This window comes from Oncorhynchus gorbuscha, linkage group LG16, assembly GCF_021184085.1.
Source record: "Oncorhynchus gorbuscha isolate QuinsamMale2020 ecotype Even-year linkage group LG16, OgorEven_v1.0, whole genome shotgun sequence".
Taxonomy (NCBI): Eukaryota; Metazoa; Chordata; class Actinopteri; order Salmoniformes; family Salmonidae; genus Oncorhynchus; species Oncorhynchus gorbuscha.
The window spans coordinates 68,718,469-68,732,927 of NC_060188.1; the positions used below are offsets into that span (position 1 = coordinate 68,718,469).

Below are 14,459 nucleotides of genomic sequence, written 5' to 3' on the forward strand. Positions count from 1 at the left end.
GCAGCTGTACATAGTCCATCTGTAAATAGCCCACCCAATTTACCTACCTCATCCCCATACTGTTCTTATTTTATTTACTTTTCTGCTCTTTTGCACACCAGTATCTCTACTTGCACATAATCATCTGCTCATTTATCACTCCATTGTTAATCTGCTAAATTGTAATTATTCACTCCTATGGCCTATTTATTGCCTACCTCCTCATGCCTTTTGCACACACTCTTTTTCGACTGTGTCATTGACTTGTTTATTGCGTTATTGGCTTGTTTATTGTGTACTCCATGTGTAACTCTGTTGTTGTATGTGTCACACTGCTTTGCTTTATCTTGGCCAGGTCGCAGTTGCAAATGAGAACTTGTTCTCAACTAGCCTACCTGGTTAAATAAAGGTGAAATAAAATTTAAAAAAATTAAAAACCTCTCCAGGCTAGATGGGACGCTACCGTCCCACCTGACCAACATCCAGTGAAAGTGCAGGGCGCCAAATTTAAACAGAATACAGAATTGTAAATATTTAACATTCTTGAAAATACACATGCACTATGTGAAAATAAAGCTTAACTTCTTGTTAATCCAGCCAATGTGTCAGATTTCAAAAATGCTTTATGGCGATAGCATACCATGCGATTATCTGAGGACAGCACCCCATCAAACAAACACATGACAATAATATTTCAACCCGCCAGGCGTGACACAAAACTCAGAAATAACAATATAATTCATGCCTTACCTTTGAAGATCTTCTTCTGTTGGCACTCCAAAATGTAGCATAAACAACAGAAATGGTCCTTTTGTTCGATAATGTCCTTTTTTATATCCATAAAAACTCAGTTTAGCTTGCGCGCATCAGTCAATAATCCACTCAGTTTCCCTCCGTCAAAATGCATACAAAATGAATCCCAAATGTTACTAATAAACTTTTCCAAACAATTCAAACAACATTTATAATCAATCCTTAGGTATCCTAATATGCAAATAAACTTAATTCAAATTTAAGACAGAAAATCATAATTGTCTTTATACCGGAGATAAACAACAAAGAACACGCTTTCCTTCACGCACTTGGAATCACCAAAGCCAAATTGGGAACCACCTAGAAAAACAATTTAAAGGTCATTTTGCTAAAAACCAGCCTGAAACTCTTTCTAAAGACTGTTGACATCTAGTGGAAGCCATAGGAACTGCAATTTGGGAGGACTTGGGCTTATAATTAAAACTCAAGCCATTGAAAACAGTGTTTTTGGATTATGTTTTTGGGATGGTTTGTTCTCTGGGTTTCGCCTGCCATATCAGTTCTGTTATACTCACAGACATCATTTTAACCGTTTTAGAAACGTTAGAGGATTTTCTATCTAAATCTAATTATATGCATATCCTAGCTTCTGGGCCTCAGGAACAGGCAGTTTACTATGGGCACGCTTTTCATGCGGAGGTGAAAATAATGCCCCCTATCCCAAAGAAGTTCAAAGTTAATGTGTGGAATTTCTTTTGTTCTAAATGCGTTTGAGCCAATCACTTGTGTTGCGACATGGTAGGGTTGGTATACAGAAGATAGCCCTATTTGGTAAAAGACCAAGTCCATATTAGGGCAAGAACAGGTCAAATAAGCAGAGAAAAAGGACAGTCCATCATTACTTTAAGACATGAAGGTCAGTCAATACGGAGAATTTCAAGAACTTTGAAAGTTTCTTCAAGTGCAGTCGCAAAAACCATCCAGCACTATGATGAAACTGGCTCTCATGAGGACCGCCACAGGAAAGGAAAACCCAGAGTTACCTGTGCTGCAGAGGATAAGTTCATTAGAGTTAACTGCAACTCAGAAATTGCAGCCCAAATAAATGCTTCATAGAATTCAAGTAACAGACATCTCAACATCAACTGTTCAGAGGAGACTGCATGAATCAGGCCTTCATGGTTGAATTGCTGCAAAGAAACCACTACTAAAGGACACCAATAAGAAGAAGAGACTTGCTTGGGCCAAGAAACTGGGCAATGTACATTAGACTGGTAAAGATCTGTCATTTGGTCTGATGAGTCCAAATTTGAGAATTTTTGTTCCAACCGCCATGTCTTTGTGAGATGAAGAATAGGTGAACGGATGATCTCCGCAGGTGTGGTTCCCACCGTGAAGCATAGAGGAGGAGATGTGACAGTGCTTACCTGGTGACACTGTCAGTGAATTATTTAGAATTCAAGGCACACTTAAAACTAGGTTAGGGGGCAGCATTTGGAATTTTGGATGAAAAGCATGCCCAAATTCAACTGCCTGCTACTCATCCCCGGAAGATAAGATATGCATATTATTAGTAGATGTGGAAAGACAACATTCCAAAGTTTCTAAAACTGTTTGAATCATGTCTGTGATTATAACAGAACTTATGTAGCAGGCAAAACCCCAAGGACAAACCATTCAGATGATTATTTTTGAGGTCACTCTCTTTTCAATAAGGTTTCATTGGGAATCCAGATTTCTAAGGGACTTGCTTGCAGTTCCTACCACTTCCATTGGATGTCACCAGTCCTTAGAAATTGCTTGAGGATTTTCCTTTGTGTAATGAAGAAGTAGCCCTGTTCAAAACGAGGGTCACTTCATGTGTACTGTTTGATAGAGGCGTGTGACCAGAAAGCTAGCGTCAGTTTGTTTTCTTCCTGTATTGAACACAGATAATCCCGTATTCAATTTGATTGATTATTGACTTTAAAAAATACCTAAAGTTGTATTACAAAAGTGGTTTGATATGTTTTGGCAAAGTTTACAGGTAACTTTTGAGATATGTTGTAGTCATATTGCATAAGTTGGAACCAGTGTTTTTCTGGATCAAACGCGCCAAATAAATGGACATTTTGGATATATATGGACGGAATTAATCGAACAAAATGACCATTTGTGATGTTTATGGGACATATTGGAGTGCCAACAAAAGAAGCTCGTCAAAGGTAAGGCATGATTTATATTTTTATTTCTGCGATTTGTTTTTCAACAGGACAATGACCCAACACACCTCCCGGCTGAGAAAGGGCTATTTGACCAAGAAAGTGTCACGCCTTGGTCTTAGTATTTTGTGTTCTCTTTAATTATTTGTTCAGGCCAGGGTGTGACATGGGTTTATTGTATTGTCGTATTGGGGTTTTTGTAGGCATTGTGATTGTGGTTGATTAGGGGTGTGTCTAGTATAGGCTTGGCTGCCTGAGGCGGTTCTCAATCAGAGTCAGGTGATTCTTGTTGTCTCTGATGGGGAACCGTATTTAGGTAACCTGGGTTTCACTTTGTATTTCGTGGGTGATTGTTCCTGTCTCTGTGTAGTTTCACCAGATAGGCTTAATTAGGTTTTACGTTCCGTTTGTTGTTTTGCTTTTGTATAAGTTATTTCATGTATCGCTCTTCATTCATAGGTCCTTCTGTAGCTTAGTTGGTAGAGCATGGCGCTTGTAACACCAGGGTAGTGGGTTCGATTCCCGGGACCACCCACACGTAGAATGTATGCACACATGACTGTAAGTCGCTTTGGATAAAAGCGTCTGCTAAATGGCATATATTATTATTATTATTATTATTATTATTATTCATTAAAGACATGAGTAACCACCACGCTGCATTTCGGTCCGACTCTCTTTCTACAAACGAAGAACGCCGTTACAGAATCACCCACCATACACGGACCGAGCAGCGTGTTAACAGGCAGGAGCCAAAGGAGAGGCAACAGAAGCAGCTGCAGTGGGAGAGGCTGCACCACTTGGAGAATTGGACATGGGAGGAAGAACTGGACGGAAAAGGTGTCATGTTTTGTCTTATATTGTCTTGTCATTATGCTTTCCCTTCTGTTCGTTTCCCCCTGCTGGTCTTATTAGGTTCGTTCCATTTTTCTATCCCTCTCTCTCCCCCTCCCTCTCTCTCCTCTCTCTATCGTTCCGTTCCTGCTCCCAGCTGTTCCTCATTCTCCTACTCACTCATTTAGTCTTTTCACACCTGTCCCCTATCTTGTCCTCTGATTAGAGTCCCTATTTCTCCCCTTGTTTTCCGTTTCTGTCCTGTCGGATCCTTGTATGATGTTCGCTGTGCTGTGTCATTGTCTCGCCCTGTCGTGTCTTGTCTCCTTCAGATGCTGCGTGTAGCAGGTGTCTTAGTCTGCTACGGTCGGTGCCTTCCCGAGGCAACCTGCAGTCAATGGTCGAGTCTCCAGTCTGTCCTCGTCACTACGAGTGGATTTAAGTTTTTTCATGTTTTGTTTTCGTCTTGAGTTTTACTGGAATAAAGACTCTGTTTTCGCTAAATCGCTTTTGGGTCCTCATTCACCTGCATAACAAAAGGACCCTGGGCTCAGCCTGGTGAATATCGCCGCCCCAAGGAGGAACTAGAGGCGGCTAAAGCGGAGAGGCGCTGGTATGAGGAGGCAGCACGGCGACGCGGATGGAAGCCCGAAAAGCAGCCCCAAAAAATTATTGGGGGGGGGGGGGGGGGGGCTTATAGGGAGTATGGCTATGCCAGGTAGGAGACCTGAGCAAACTGCCTGTGCTTACCGGGTGGCTAGAGAGACCGGGCAGGCACCGTGTTATGCTATGGAGCGCACGGTGTTCCAGTGCGGGTGCATAGCCCGGTGTGGTTCATACCAGCCCTTCGTATTGGCCGGGCTAGAGTGGGCATCGAGCCAGGTAAGGTTGGGCAGGCTCGGTGCTCAAGAGCTCCAGTGCGCCTGCACGGTCCGGTCTTTCCAGAGCCAACTCTCCTTGTTTATCGTGAGGAGCCAAGGAGGAGACCAGAACCAGAGCTGGTGTTAGAGGTGAGCGAAGCAGAGACTGTGAAGGAGTTAATGGGGAAAGTGGAGGAGAGAGTAATGAGGGAGTTGCTAGTATGGTGCTATAGGTACGATATTCGTCCGACGGAGCATGTCGGGGATTTAATGGCACCTGGGTCAGTGCTCCATACTCGTCCTGAGGTGCGTGTTAGTCGGCTGGTGAAAAATGTGCCAGCCTCACGCACCAGGCCTCCTGTGTACCTATCTAGCCTTGCACGTCCTGTGCCAGTCCTGCTCTCAGGCTCTCTAGTACACCTTCACGGTCCAGTCCATCCTGTGCCACCTTCACACACCAGTCCTCCGGTAGCAGCTCCCCGCAGTCCCCTCAGTCCCGAGCTGCCTCAGTCCCGAGCTGCCCCTCAGTCCCGAGCTGCCCCTCAGTCCCGAGCTGCCCCTCAGTCATGAGCTGCTCCTCAGTTCAGTGGGGTTCTGGGTGAGGACTATTAGGCCATGGTCGGCGGCAGGGGGTGGATTATCCCAGGACGCGAAGGGGAGGAACTAGGACATTAATGGAGTGGGGTCCACATCCCGAGCCAGAACCGCCACCATGGACAAACGCCCACCCGGACCCTCCCTATGGTTTTGAGGTGCGTCCGGGAGTCCGCACCTTGGGGGGGGGGGGGGTTCTGTCACGCCTTGGTCTTAGTATTTTGTGTTCTCTTTAATTATTTGTTCAGGCTAGGGTGTGACATGGGTTTATTGTATTGTCGTATTGGGGTTTTTGTAGGCATTGGGATTGTGGTTGATTAGGGGTGTGTCTAGTATAGGCTTGGCTGCCTGAGGCGGTTCTCAATCAGAGTCAGGTGATTCTTGTTGTCTCTGATGGGGAACCGTATTTAGGTAGCCTGGGTTTCACTTTGTATTTCGTGGGTGATTGTTCCTGTCTCTGTGTAGTTTCACCAGATAGGCTTAATTAGGTTTTATGTTCCGTTTGTTGTTTTGCTCTTGTATAAGTTATTTCATGTATCGCTCTTCATTCATTAAAGACATGAGTAACCACCACGCTGCTTTTCGGTCCGACTCTCTTTCTACAAACGAAGAACGCCGTTACAGAAAGAGAGTGATGGTGCTGCATCAGATGACCTGGCCTCCACAATCACCCGACCTCAACCCAATTGAGAGGAGGAAAAGCAGCCAACAAGTGCTCAGCATATGTGGCAACTCCTTCAATACTGTTGGAAAAGCATTGCTGGTGAAGCTAGTTGAGAGAATGCGAAGTGTGCAAAGCTGTCATCAAGGCAAATGGTGGCTACTTTGAAGATTCTCAAATATAAAATATATTTTGATTTGTTTTTGGGTTACTATGTGATTTCATGTGTTATTTCATAGTTTTGAGGTCTTCACTATTATTTTACAATGTAGAAAATAGTACGAATAAAGAAGAACCCTTGAATGAGTAGGTGTGCCCAAACAATTGACTTGTACTGTACACCATGACTCATGCTGAGCACATTATTTGTGATTGATGAATGACTGAACGTGTCTCCCTTTCCTCTTTGTGGTCGCTGTGAGGGCAACCCAACATGAGCTTACATTACCTTCAGAGGAATGTTCCATATGTTCCGTACACATCTGCTCTGTGTGTTCTGCAACACACACACACACAAACAGACATCTATGACATGTTATGAGCAGCATGTAGAGAAAGGAAAAGGATCTTACCCTGCCTCGGTACCTCATCCTGTCCTAGCTTAGTGTTTGGTGATCTCGCTCTCTGGTCCTTGGTGCCTCTGGAGTCACTGGTCCTCCCTCCTCGTCAGGAAGAGTCCCTATGTGTTCTAGTTAGTCTCTCTGTCCATGTGCAATAGATTCAGATTACAGTTACTCTCTCCTTCTTCTCTCTCTCTCGCACACAGTACAGTATACTGTCTCTGTTTCTGTAAGTCTGGTTCTCTCTTCCAAACACACACATACACCCCACTCTCCCTCCCTCGCTCTCTCTCTCTTTTCTCTCAGTCCCTCCTGCTACCCTACGAGGACAAAACACACAGCATCAATCCTAAATACCAGCAGTTCAACTTGTTTACACCTTCAGTCCGGTAGTCCCATTGACAGATCAAGAAAACATCCTCTTCTCCACTAGTCCGCAAGTTCTTAAACCACCGATCTGAAACACGGGCTGTAACTCCACTTACGCGTCACACATTTGGACCGGAGCAACTTCCAAAAAAGAAAGAGAGAGAAAACATACGAGGTAAAGTATGCTGTCTGAGCCAGACCAAAGAATAGAGGGCAAAGAAAAGGAAGATTTCAAAAGGTTTGGAAAAATATCCAAACAGCCCATGGACGTTAACAAAACATGTAATCGCTCTGAAACTATATAAAAAAGTTACAAAAATCACATGACTGAGGCCTGAGGGCATTATTTCCCTCCCTCCCTCCTTCCCTCATTCCCTCCCTCCCTCCTTCCTTCCCTCATTCCCTCCCTCCCGTCTTCCCTTCTCCCACAGGCTGAGACAGATTTGTAGGAGATGACAGCAATAGAACTGTCACACCAACGAGATTCATTTCATACCCAACCCTCTCCTTTGGCTCTCTTCCCGTCCATGAAAAAAAACAGTCCATTCAACACAAGATGCATCACTCTCTTACAATAACACCAGCACAGACATTTCTCTTATATCATTACTCTGCTGCCCCTTCTATGCCATATGTTTTTGTAGGCTACAGGCTATATGTTCACACATTTGTTCACACGTTTTGTGACTGTGTGTTAGTGATAACTATATCCGCTAACCCCTCATGTACAGTACACACGGAGTTTGTGCAGCAGTGCACTTATTTGTGCACTGCACATACTTTCACCCTACTGACAGGGTTGGTAAGGCCAAGGTCACTGGTCTCAGTTTGAGGACGGCACTCCCCATTGTCCGCCTCCACCACTGTTCTGATTTCCAGTTACTATAATTTAAACCCCTCCTCCCACATAGTCCCCTCTCTCTCTTTGCCAACATCATCAGAAATCCAGCCTTGTGGAATTTGAATAATGGTTTCCAGACGGAGCCTCTCTCTCTCCCACTTTGAACAGAGTCACATAAGGGCAGTGTGCAGAACAGTGAGATCCAATATCTCTCCACCCAGACCTATCCTAAAAGACCCACAGTGCATGCTATGCTCTCCACCCCCTTTTCACTCAATAGCAATAAACAACATCTTTGGATGTGTTTTTACAAATGCTATAAAACATATTTTTTTAAAGGCACCCCAACACTTTTTTACATGACCAAATAGAGCCTAAATAACTTCCCTACCATATTCAGTCCTTCTCATAGTAGCAATAGACTGACTCTAATTGATGAAATTACAGTTAATTGCATTACCAACTCAAAAACGGCAAAATTGTGCATGATACTGTAGCCTAGTCTAAATCTCCAACGACGAGACATTCTGACAAAAGCTACATGCAACAGCATTGATAGGCTTCAGGCCTATGGAGATAGTTTGTTATGCTCTTTCCCCTCATTGTGTTTTAACTGGTGCGTTTTCCATCACTGGCGTGATGAGGCATAGAGGAATGATAATGATATTTGGGGCAAGGAAGTCTGAGCGAGGCCAGGGGGGATTATCACACTGGATGTCATTCCCACACACACAAAAGCACGTGCACATGTGCACATACATCCATGCGTAACACATGCAGGTATGTACGCACACGCAGGTATGTATTCACCCTCACACATGTACACACACACACACACACAGTTTATACATCAAATATTCATAGGAAGACCAGATCAGTACCACATCAGTAACAAAAACACACACATACACACAGGTACACACACACAAAATGCATATGTGGTGACAGCGTAAAAGAGGAAGGCTAATGAGTATCAGGTTTAATCCCTGGGACAGAGCAATAAACTCATCGTTATCTACACAACAACTCTTGCCAGACTTCTCTTTTTCCTCTCTCCCTTTCTATCCCCGTTTATGCTGCCAGCTATACTCCATTTCACCCAGTCTGTTAGTGTTATAAAGCACTGATGCTTAAACAGTGTTCTGTGAGAGAAGGGCTTTGTTCAGGAAAAAATTATTAGGTGTATTAACAGAAAGTTGGTCTTTTTACATTTATTTAACTAGGCAAGTCAGTAAAGAAAAAAATTCTTATTTTACAATGATGGCCTACCCCGGCCAAACCCTAACCCGGACAACTCAGGACCAATTGTGCTATAGGACTCCCAATCATGGTCAGTTGTGATACAGCCTGGAATCGAACCAGGGCCTATAGTGACACCTCTAACATTGAGATGCAGTGCCTTAGACCACTGCGCCACTCTGGAGCTCCTGTCATTGTGAGGTTGTGTAAACAGCAACCTTTGTATGTGGCTCTGTCTAGTCCACTGGTTCCCAACCTTTTTTGCTTACTGTACCACCAACTGAATTTTGCTCTTCCCGGAGTACCCCTGAAGTACCCCCTCATGTATATTTTATCAGTAAGCATGTGGTTTCATGAGTGTTCTCAAGTACCACTTGTGGATAGACCAAGGAATCTGGTTGGGAATCCCTGATCTAGTCTATGAGTCTACAGTATCACACACCTTCTCCTGCTTGCTGTCCATCTGTGTTTGATTCCCACAGCCACCATCTTTTTATCCCTCTCCTTTACTCCCCCTCCTTACCTTCACTCACACTCAGCAGTCTCAGGCCCCCTCTCCCTGACAAAACACTGGAGCTGTTCCTCTGAAACCTAACTCACTCTCTACAAAGGCCTACATCCTTTAGGGGTGGGTGGTATACCATATTTTACTATATGCTGGTATACAGTGCATGGACCAGTTTACTTTCTATAATGGTATTTTAATGCTTGGTTTGTTAAATGTGATATGCCATGTGTAACGTACATTTTTGTAGTTTAAACCGCAACTTGAGTCATCCCTCTCCACTCTCTCTCTCTCTCTCTCTCTCTCTCTCTCTCTCTCTCTCTCTCTCTCTCTCTCTCTCTCTCTCTCTCTCTCTCTCTCTCTCTCTCTCTCTCTCTCTATGGCGCATTCCACACAGACTTAGTCCTGACCCGTCACTCAAAGAGCACATTTGTTGTTGCTTGACCACGAGACACTTCCATTCAGTCTACATGATCAATGCAGCACATGCAACAATGTTGATGACAATGATGCTGCTTCCATTTTGCTTCTTAATATAAATCCACAAACGTTCCATAATTACTCTGTTAGTTTGTGTTTCTTACATCTGCAAACAGTCTTTTCTTAGCAAGTTTTAGGTCAATTGTGTTAGCTGCTAATCGCTAGTTAACTGGCTAGCTAGTTAATATATCTACTGAGTCAGAGCAAACGTAGCTAGCTAATACAGCCTGATACCAGTGATGGTGTAGGCCTAAATCAGCATGTTGTTTGTGCAACAGTATCTTCTGACATAGAATAATAGGCGAAGCATGAATATGTTGGCTACATTAAGAAACATTTAACATAGCCAAAGATTATAGGGTCCCCTGGGAAACACTGACTAACACTTTGGTTCCTACCCTGTCGCAATAACTCCTCCCTGGCATTTTCATTCGTTGCCATGTCAAACAACCCTGTATTCAAAGTGCCCACTATAATTTATTCTAACTATTGAATTAGACACTATATTTCCATGATACCAACAGTTCACCCAAGTTGTTTGATCTATATTGCAAGTAAAGTCGCAATTGCAACATTTAGTAAAAAATAAGGCCTAGATTATTTGTCCATATCGTGCAGCCCTACGTGGCAGTGTGGAAATTGTCTCAAATGAGTGCATGAAATGCTGGAATTTATGAAAACGCAGGAAATCATTTCTGCTTGAAGTTGAAAGTGCATTGTGGGGTTGTGGTTCCGGGAAACCACCATGGTTGGCCTTTAAACAGAAAGTGGCAGAGAAGAGAGGAGGAAGTGAGCTCAGATCAGGTACCTGTGTATCAATAGAGACACTGTGTGGTAGGCCCAAAAATAGGACATGGCTCATGCAAACACAAGCAACAAACCACACAACAACAGATGAACTGTAGGCCGAGAGACAAAAAGCAACTGAGTGGCCCTATGCACTGCAGTTTACACAACAGAGTGCATGGTCATATTTAATAAGCTAATAAGAAACTGATGAATTTTATAAAGGAGTTTGACCTTGGCATTACAGTTGCATATTTGGTGACATTCCGCAGCTGACTGAAATATGTCAGATAATGATGTTCCCTCATGCACCACAGAAAGAGAAAACATATCATCTTCCAGTGAGGAGGGAGGCTCATTCCAAGGGCAAGCTGATCTAACAGAGGAGTCTAGCACCGTCCACGCTAGGGTTGAATATTTACGCTATTTACAAAAGTCCCATGCCGGAAATAAATCACTTTTCTCCCGGGTAACCCGGTATTTCCCACCAAAACCGAAGTGTCATTCAAAAGCATTATAAAGCATATGAATATGTCTGGATTTGAAACCTGATGCTACCTGAGCCTGATGAGCCATACATTAAAGACATTTTATGAGCCCTACGTTAACGACATTTAATGATCCCAAGCCCAAAAAAGCCAAAATGATTGTGCCATTATCCAATACATATATGATATACTGTAGGCTACTGCACATTACGCACGACATAAAAACCCATATATGTAGCTAGCTATATGCTCTCTTGGGTAAATAAATTAAACTAGCTCCAGTAGGCTAATCGTTTTTAGTGTGAACTGTATTACTGTACTGTATTATATTATACTGTATTAAATGGCCTGGAATTATGCACATCGTTCAAACTATGATTAAGCAGAAGAGAACATGTGATTCTGGTGCAGCACATGAGGCCTACAAGTTACAAGTATAGGATAGAAAATTTGATTTTAATTTTTGAAATATAATAGGGCCTATTTGTATAGGTTAATTAGTAGACTGACAGATATTTATTTTTATTGTTCATTTAACCTGTATTTAACTAGGTAAGTCAGTTAAGAACTAATTCTTATTTACAATGACGTCCTACCCCGGCCAAACGCTCCCTAACCCGGACAACACTGGGCCAATTGTGCACATATGCGAGGTTGCACATATGCTGAGCACTTGTTAGTTGCTTTTCCTTCACTCTGCACTCCGACTCATCCCAAACCATCTCAATTTGGTTGAGGTTGGGGGATTGTGGAGGCCAGGTCATCTGATGCAGCACTCCATCACTCTCCTTCTTGGTAAAATAGCCCTTACACAGCCTGGAGGTGTGTTGGGTCATTGTCCTGTTGAAAACAAATGATAGTCCCACGAAGCCCAAACCAGATGGGATGGCATATCGCTGCAGAATGCTGTGGCAGCCATGCTGGTTAAGTGTGCCTTGAATTCTAAATAAATCACTGACAGTGTCACCAGAAAATCCCCCCACACCATAACACCTCCTCAATGCTTTACGGTGGGAAATACACATGTGGATATTATCTGTTCACCTACTCTTCGTCTCACAAAGACACAGCGGTTGTAACCAAAAATCTCACATTTGTACTCATCAATCCAAAGTACAAATTTCCACAGGTCTAATGACCATTGCTCATGTTTCTTGGCCCAGGCAAGTCTTTTCTTATTATTGGTGTCCTTTAGTAGTGGTTTCTTGGCAGCAATTCAACCATGAAGGCCTGATTCACACAAGCTCCTCTGAACAGTAGATGTTGAGATCTGTCTGTTAGTTGAACTCTCTGAAGCATTTATTTGGCCTGCAATTTTTGAGGCTGGTAACTCTAATGAACTTATCCTCTGCAGCAGAGGTAACTCTGGGTCTTCCATTCCTGTGGCGGTCCTCATGAGAGCCAGTTTCATCATAGTGCTTGATGGTTTTTGTGACTGCCTTTGAAGAAACTCCAAATACTTCCATATTGACTGACCTTCATGTCTTAAAGTAATGATGGACTGTCGTTTATAGGGTTATATTTTGTATACCCCCCTACCTTGTCACAACACAACTGATTGGCTGAAACGCATTAAGGATAGAAATTCCACAAATTAACTTTTAAGAAGGCACACTTGTTAATTGAAATGCATTCCAGGGGACTCCATCATGAAGCTGGTTGAGAAAATGCCAAGAGTGTGCAAAGCTGTCATCAAGGCAAAAGGGTGGTTATTTGAACAATCTCAAATATAAAATATTTTGATTTGTTTCAGTTTTTTGGTTACTACATGGTTCCATATGTGTTACTTCATAGTTTTGATGTATTCACTATTATTCTTCAATGTAGAAAATAGTACAAATAATGAAAAACCCTTGAATGAGTAGGTGTTCTAAAACATTTGACAGGTAGTGTATTTTTTTGCTAAAAATATGGGGCTCAAAACAGGTGTGGCTCTGCCCTGAATGATGGGTCGCCACTGTAGATAAATATAGGTCGGCAATGGGGAGTTACTGCTTCTTACAAGAGGACAAAATGTGTAGGCTACATTTCAAGCGGTCTTTGAAAGGACAGTCAGGTAAAAAGCTTACTTCTTAATGAAATGGGAAGTGTTGTATTTTGAGACAGGCTTGAATATGTAAATAAGCCAATAGGCAGAGGGGTAGCCTACATTATCTAATCCTCTGTATGGTAATAATAATACATGCTATTTCGTATAGTGGTTTCTTGCATCATACAACACAATACAATGCAATTCACAGACACCTATTTGGCCCATGGTGTTACAGACCAAGTAAAAAAGTATTCAGTAATATTAAGCCCTTCATAATGTAAAAACATGTTTAAAAGTCTCATGCAATGTAGGCCTGCATTGAACACCACATATAGGCTACTGTAGGCTATATCATATAAATCAGTGCACCCCAAAATTTGAGGGAACATTGTTTCTCACCTGTTAAAACTATAACCTAAGCATGATTGCAAAACTTAATACGCTGTGAAAATTGCAATAAATGCAATATTTGCTTGAAATAACCCCCCCAAAATTACCAGTGGGAGAATATAGCAGTTGGTTATATATATATTTATTCTTGCAAATAAATACAATCTTGTATTCAATATATTTAAAAAGTCAAGTGAAAATTACCCTCTTGGCAAAGTATACAATTTGCAAAGCAAACACAAGAGCAAAAGTGTGTTGGTTATGAGTCTGATTTTAGTAATAAGCATTTAACCTACAGATTATTAATAATACATTTTCCACAACGTGGCAATTCTGAAGCATATGCGATACAAGTTTGGACAGATATAATGGGTTACTTTGTTAACTATTATTATAAAGCTAACGTTAGCTGCAAAGGTTGCACTCAGCTACAAAATAACATGATGAGTTCCTCCTTTGAGTAGCCTTGATCACCTTATGCATAAATGCAATATTTCACCTAATTGAAGCAATGATATAGCCAAAGATAAGAAAATGCTTGAATTAAAGCTTACCTTAAAGCTGTATACTTAATTTATGTTCCCGTTATTTATGAAATCCCACATGAGCTCCGTAATCCGCTCAAACAACCGCATTAGAAAAGTGTCAGGAGACGAACTGTCACCATGGTGTCTTGTCCTGTCGTTCCAATGCTTGCCTCCCCGTGCGCAAATGTTTTGGAAGTACGTCATCAATTAGCCAATATCTAATTTTGGTGTGACGTGTGCTGCTGTGGCTGAACTTCAAATGTATCTATTGCATATATTCAACGCGTATTCGGGCTAAATTATGACATATATATTGCAGTAGCACTGGCCCCATGCATAGACGTGTAAAACCTGTATTTA

General features: G+C 42.4%; 1 protein-coding gene across 3 annotated transcripts in view; it reads right to left on the reverse strand.

Annotated features, from left to right (window-relative positions):
* LOC123999175 (unconventional myosin-Ic-like) overlaps nucleotides 1–14,316 on the reverse strand; it is a 37,915-nt gene extending 23,599 nt beyond the window's left edge. The window contains exon 1 of one of the 3 annotated variants that reach the window (XR_006832398.1): nucleotides 6,455–7,152. Coding sequence is in view for 1 of the 3 variants with exons in the window: in XM_046304668.1 (XP_046160624.1) it covers nucleotides 6,455–6,472 (18 nt within the window). In the remaining 2 variants the exon portion in view is untranslated. Of the gene's footprint in view, nucleotides 1–6,454; nucleotides 7,153–14,126 lie in introns of those variants that run through there. The other 2 variants (XM_046304669.1, XM_046304668.1) reach the window with 2 other exon arrangements.
* Nucleotides 14,317–14,459: the final 143 nt, after the last annotated feature.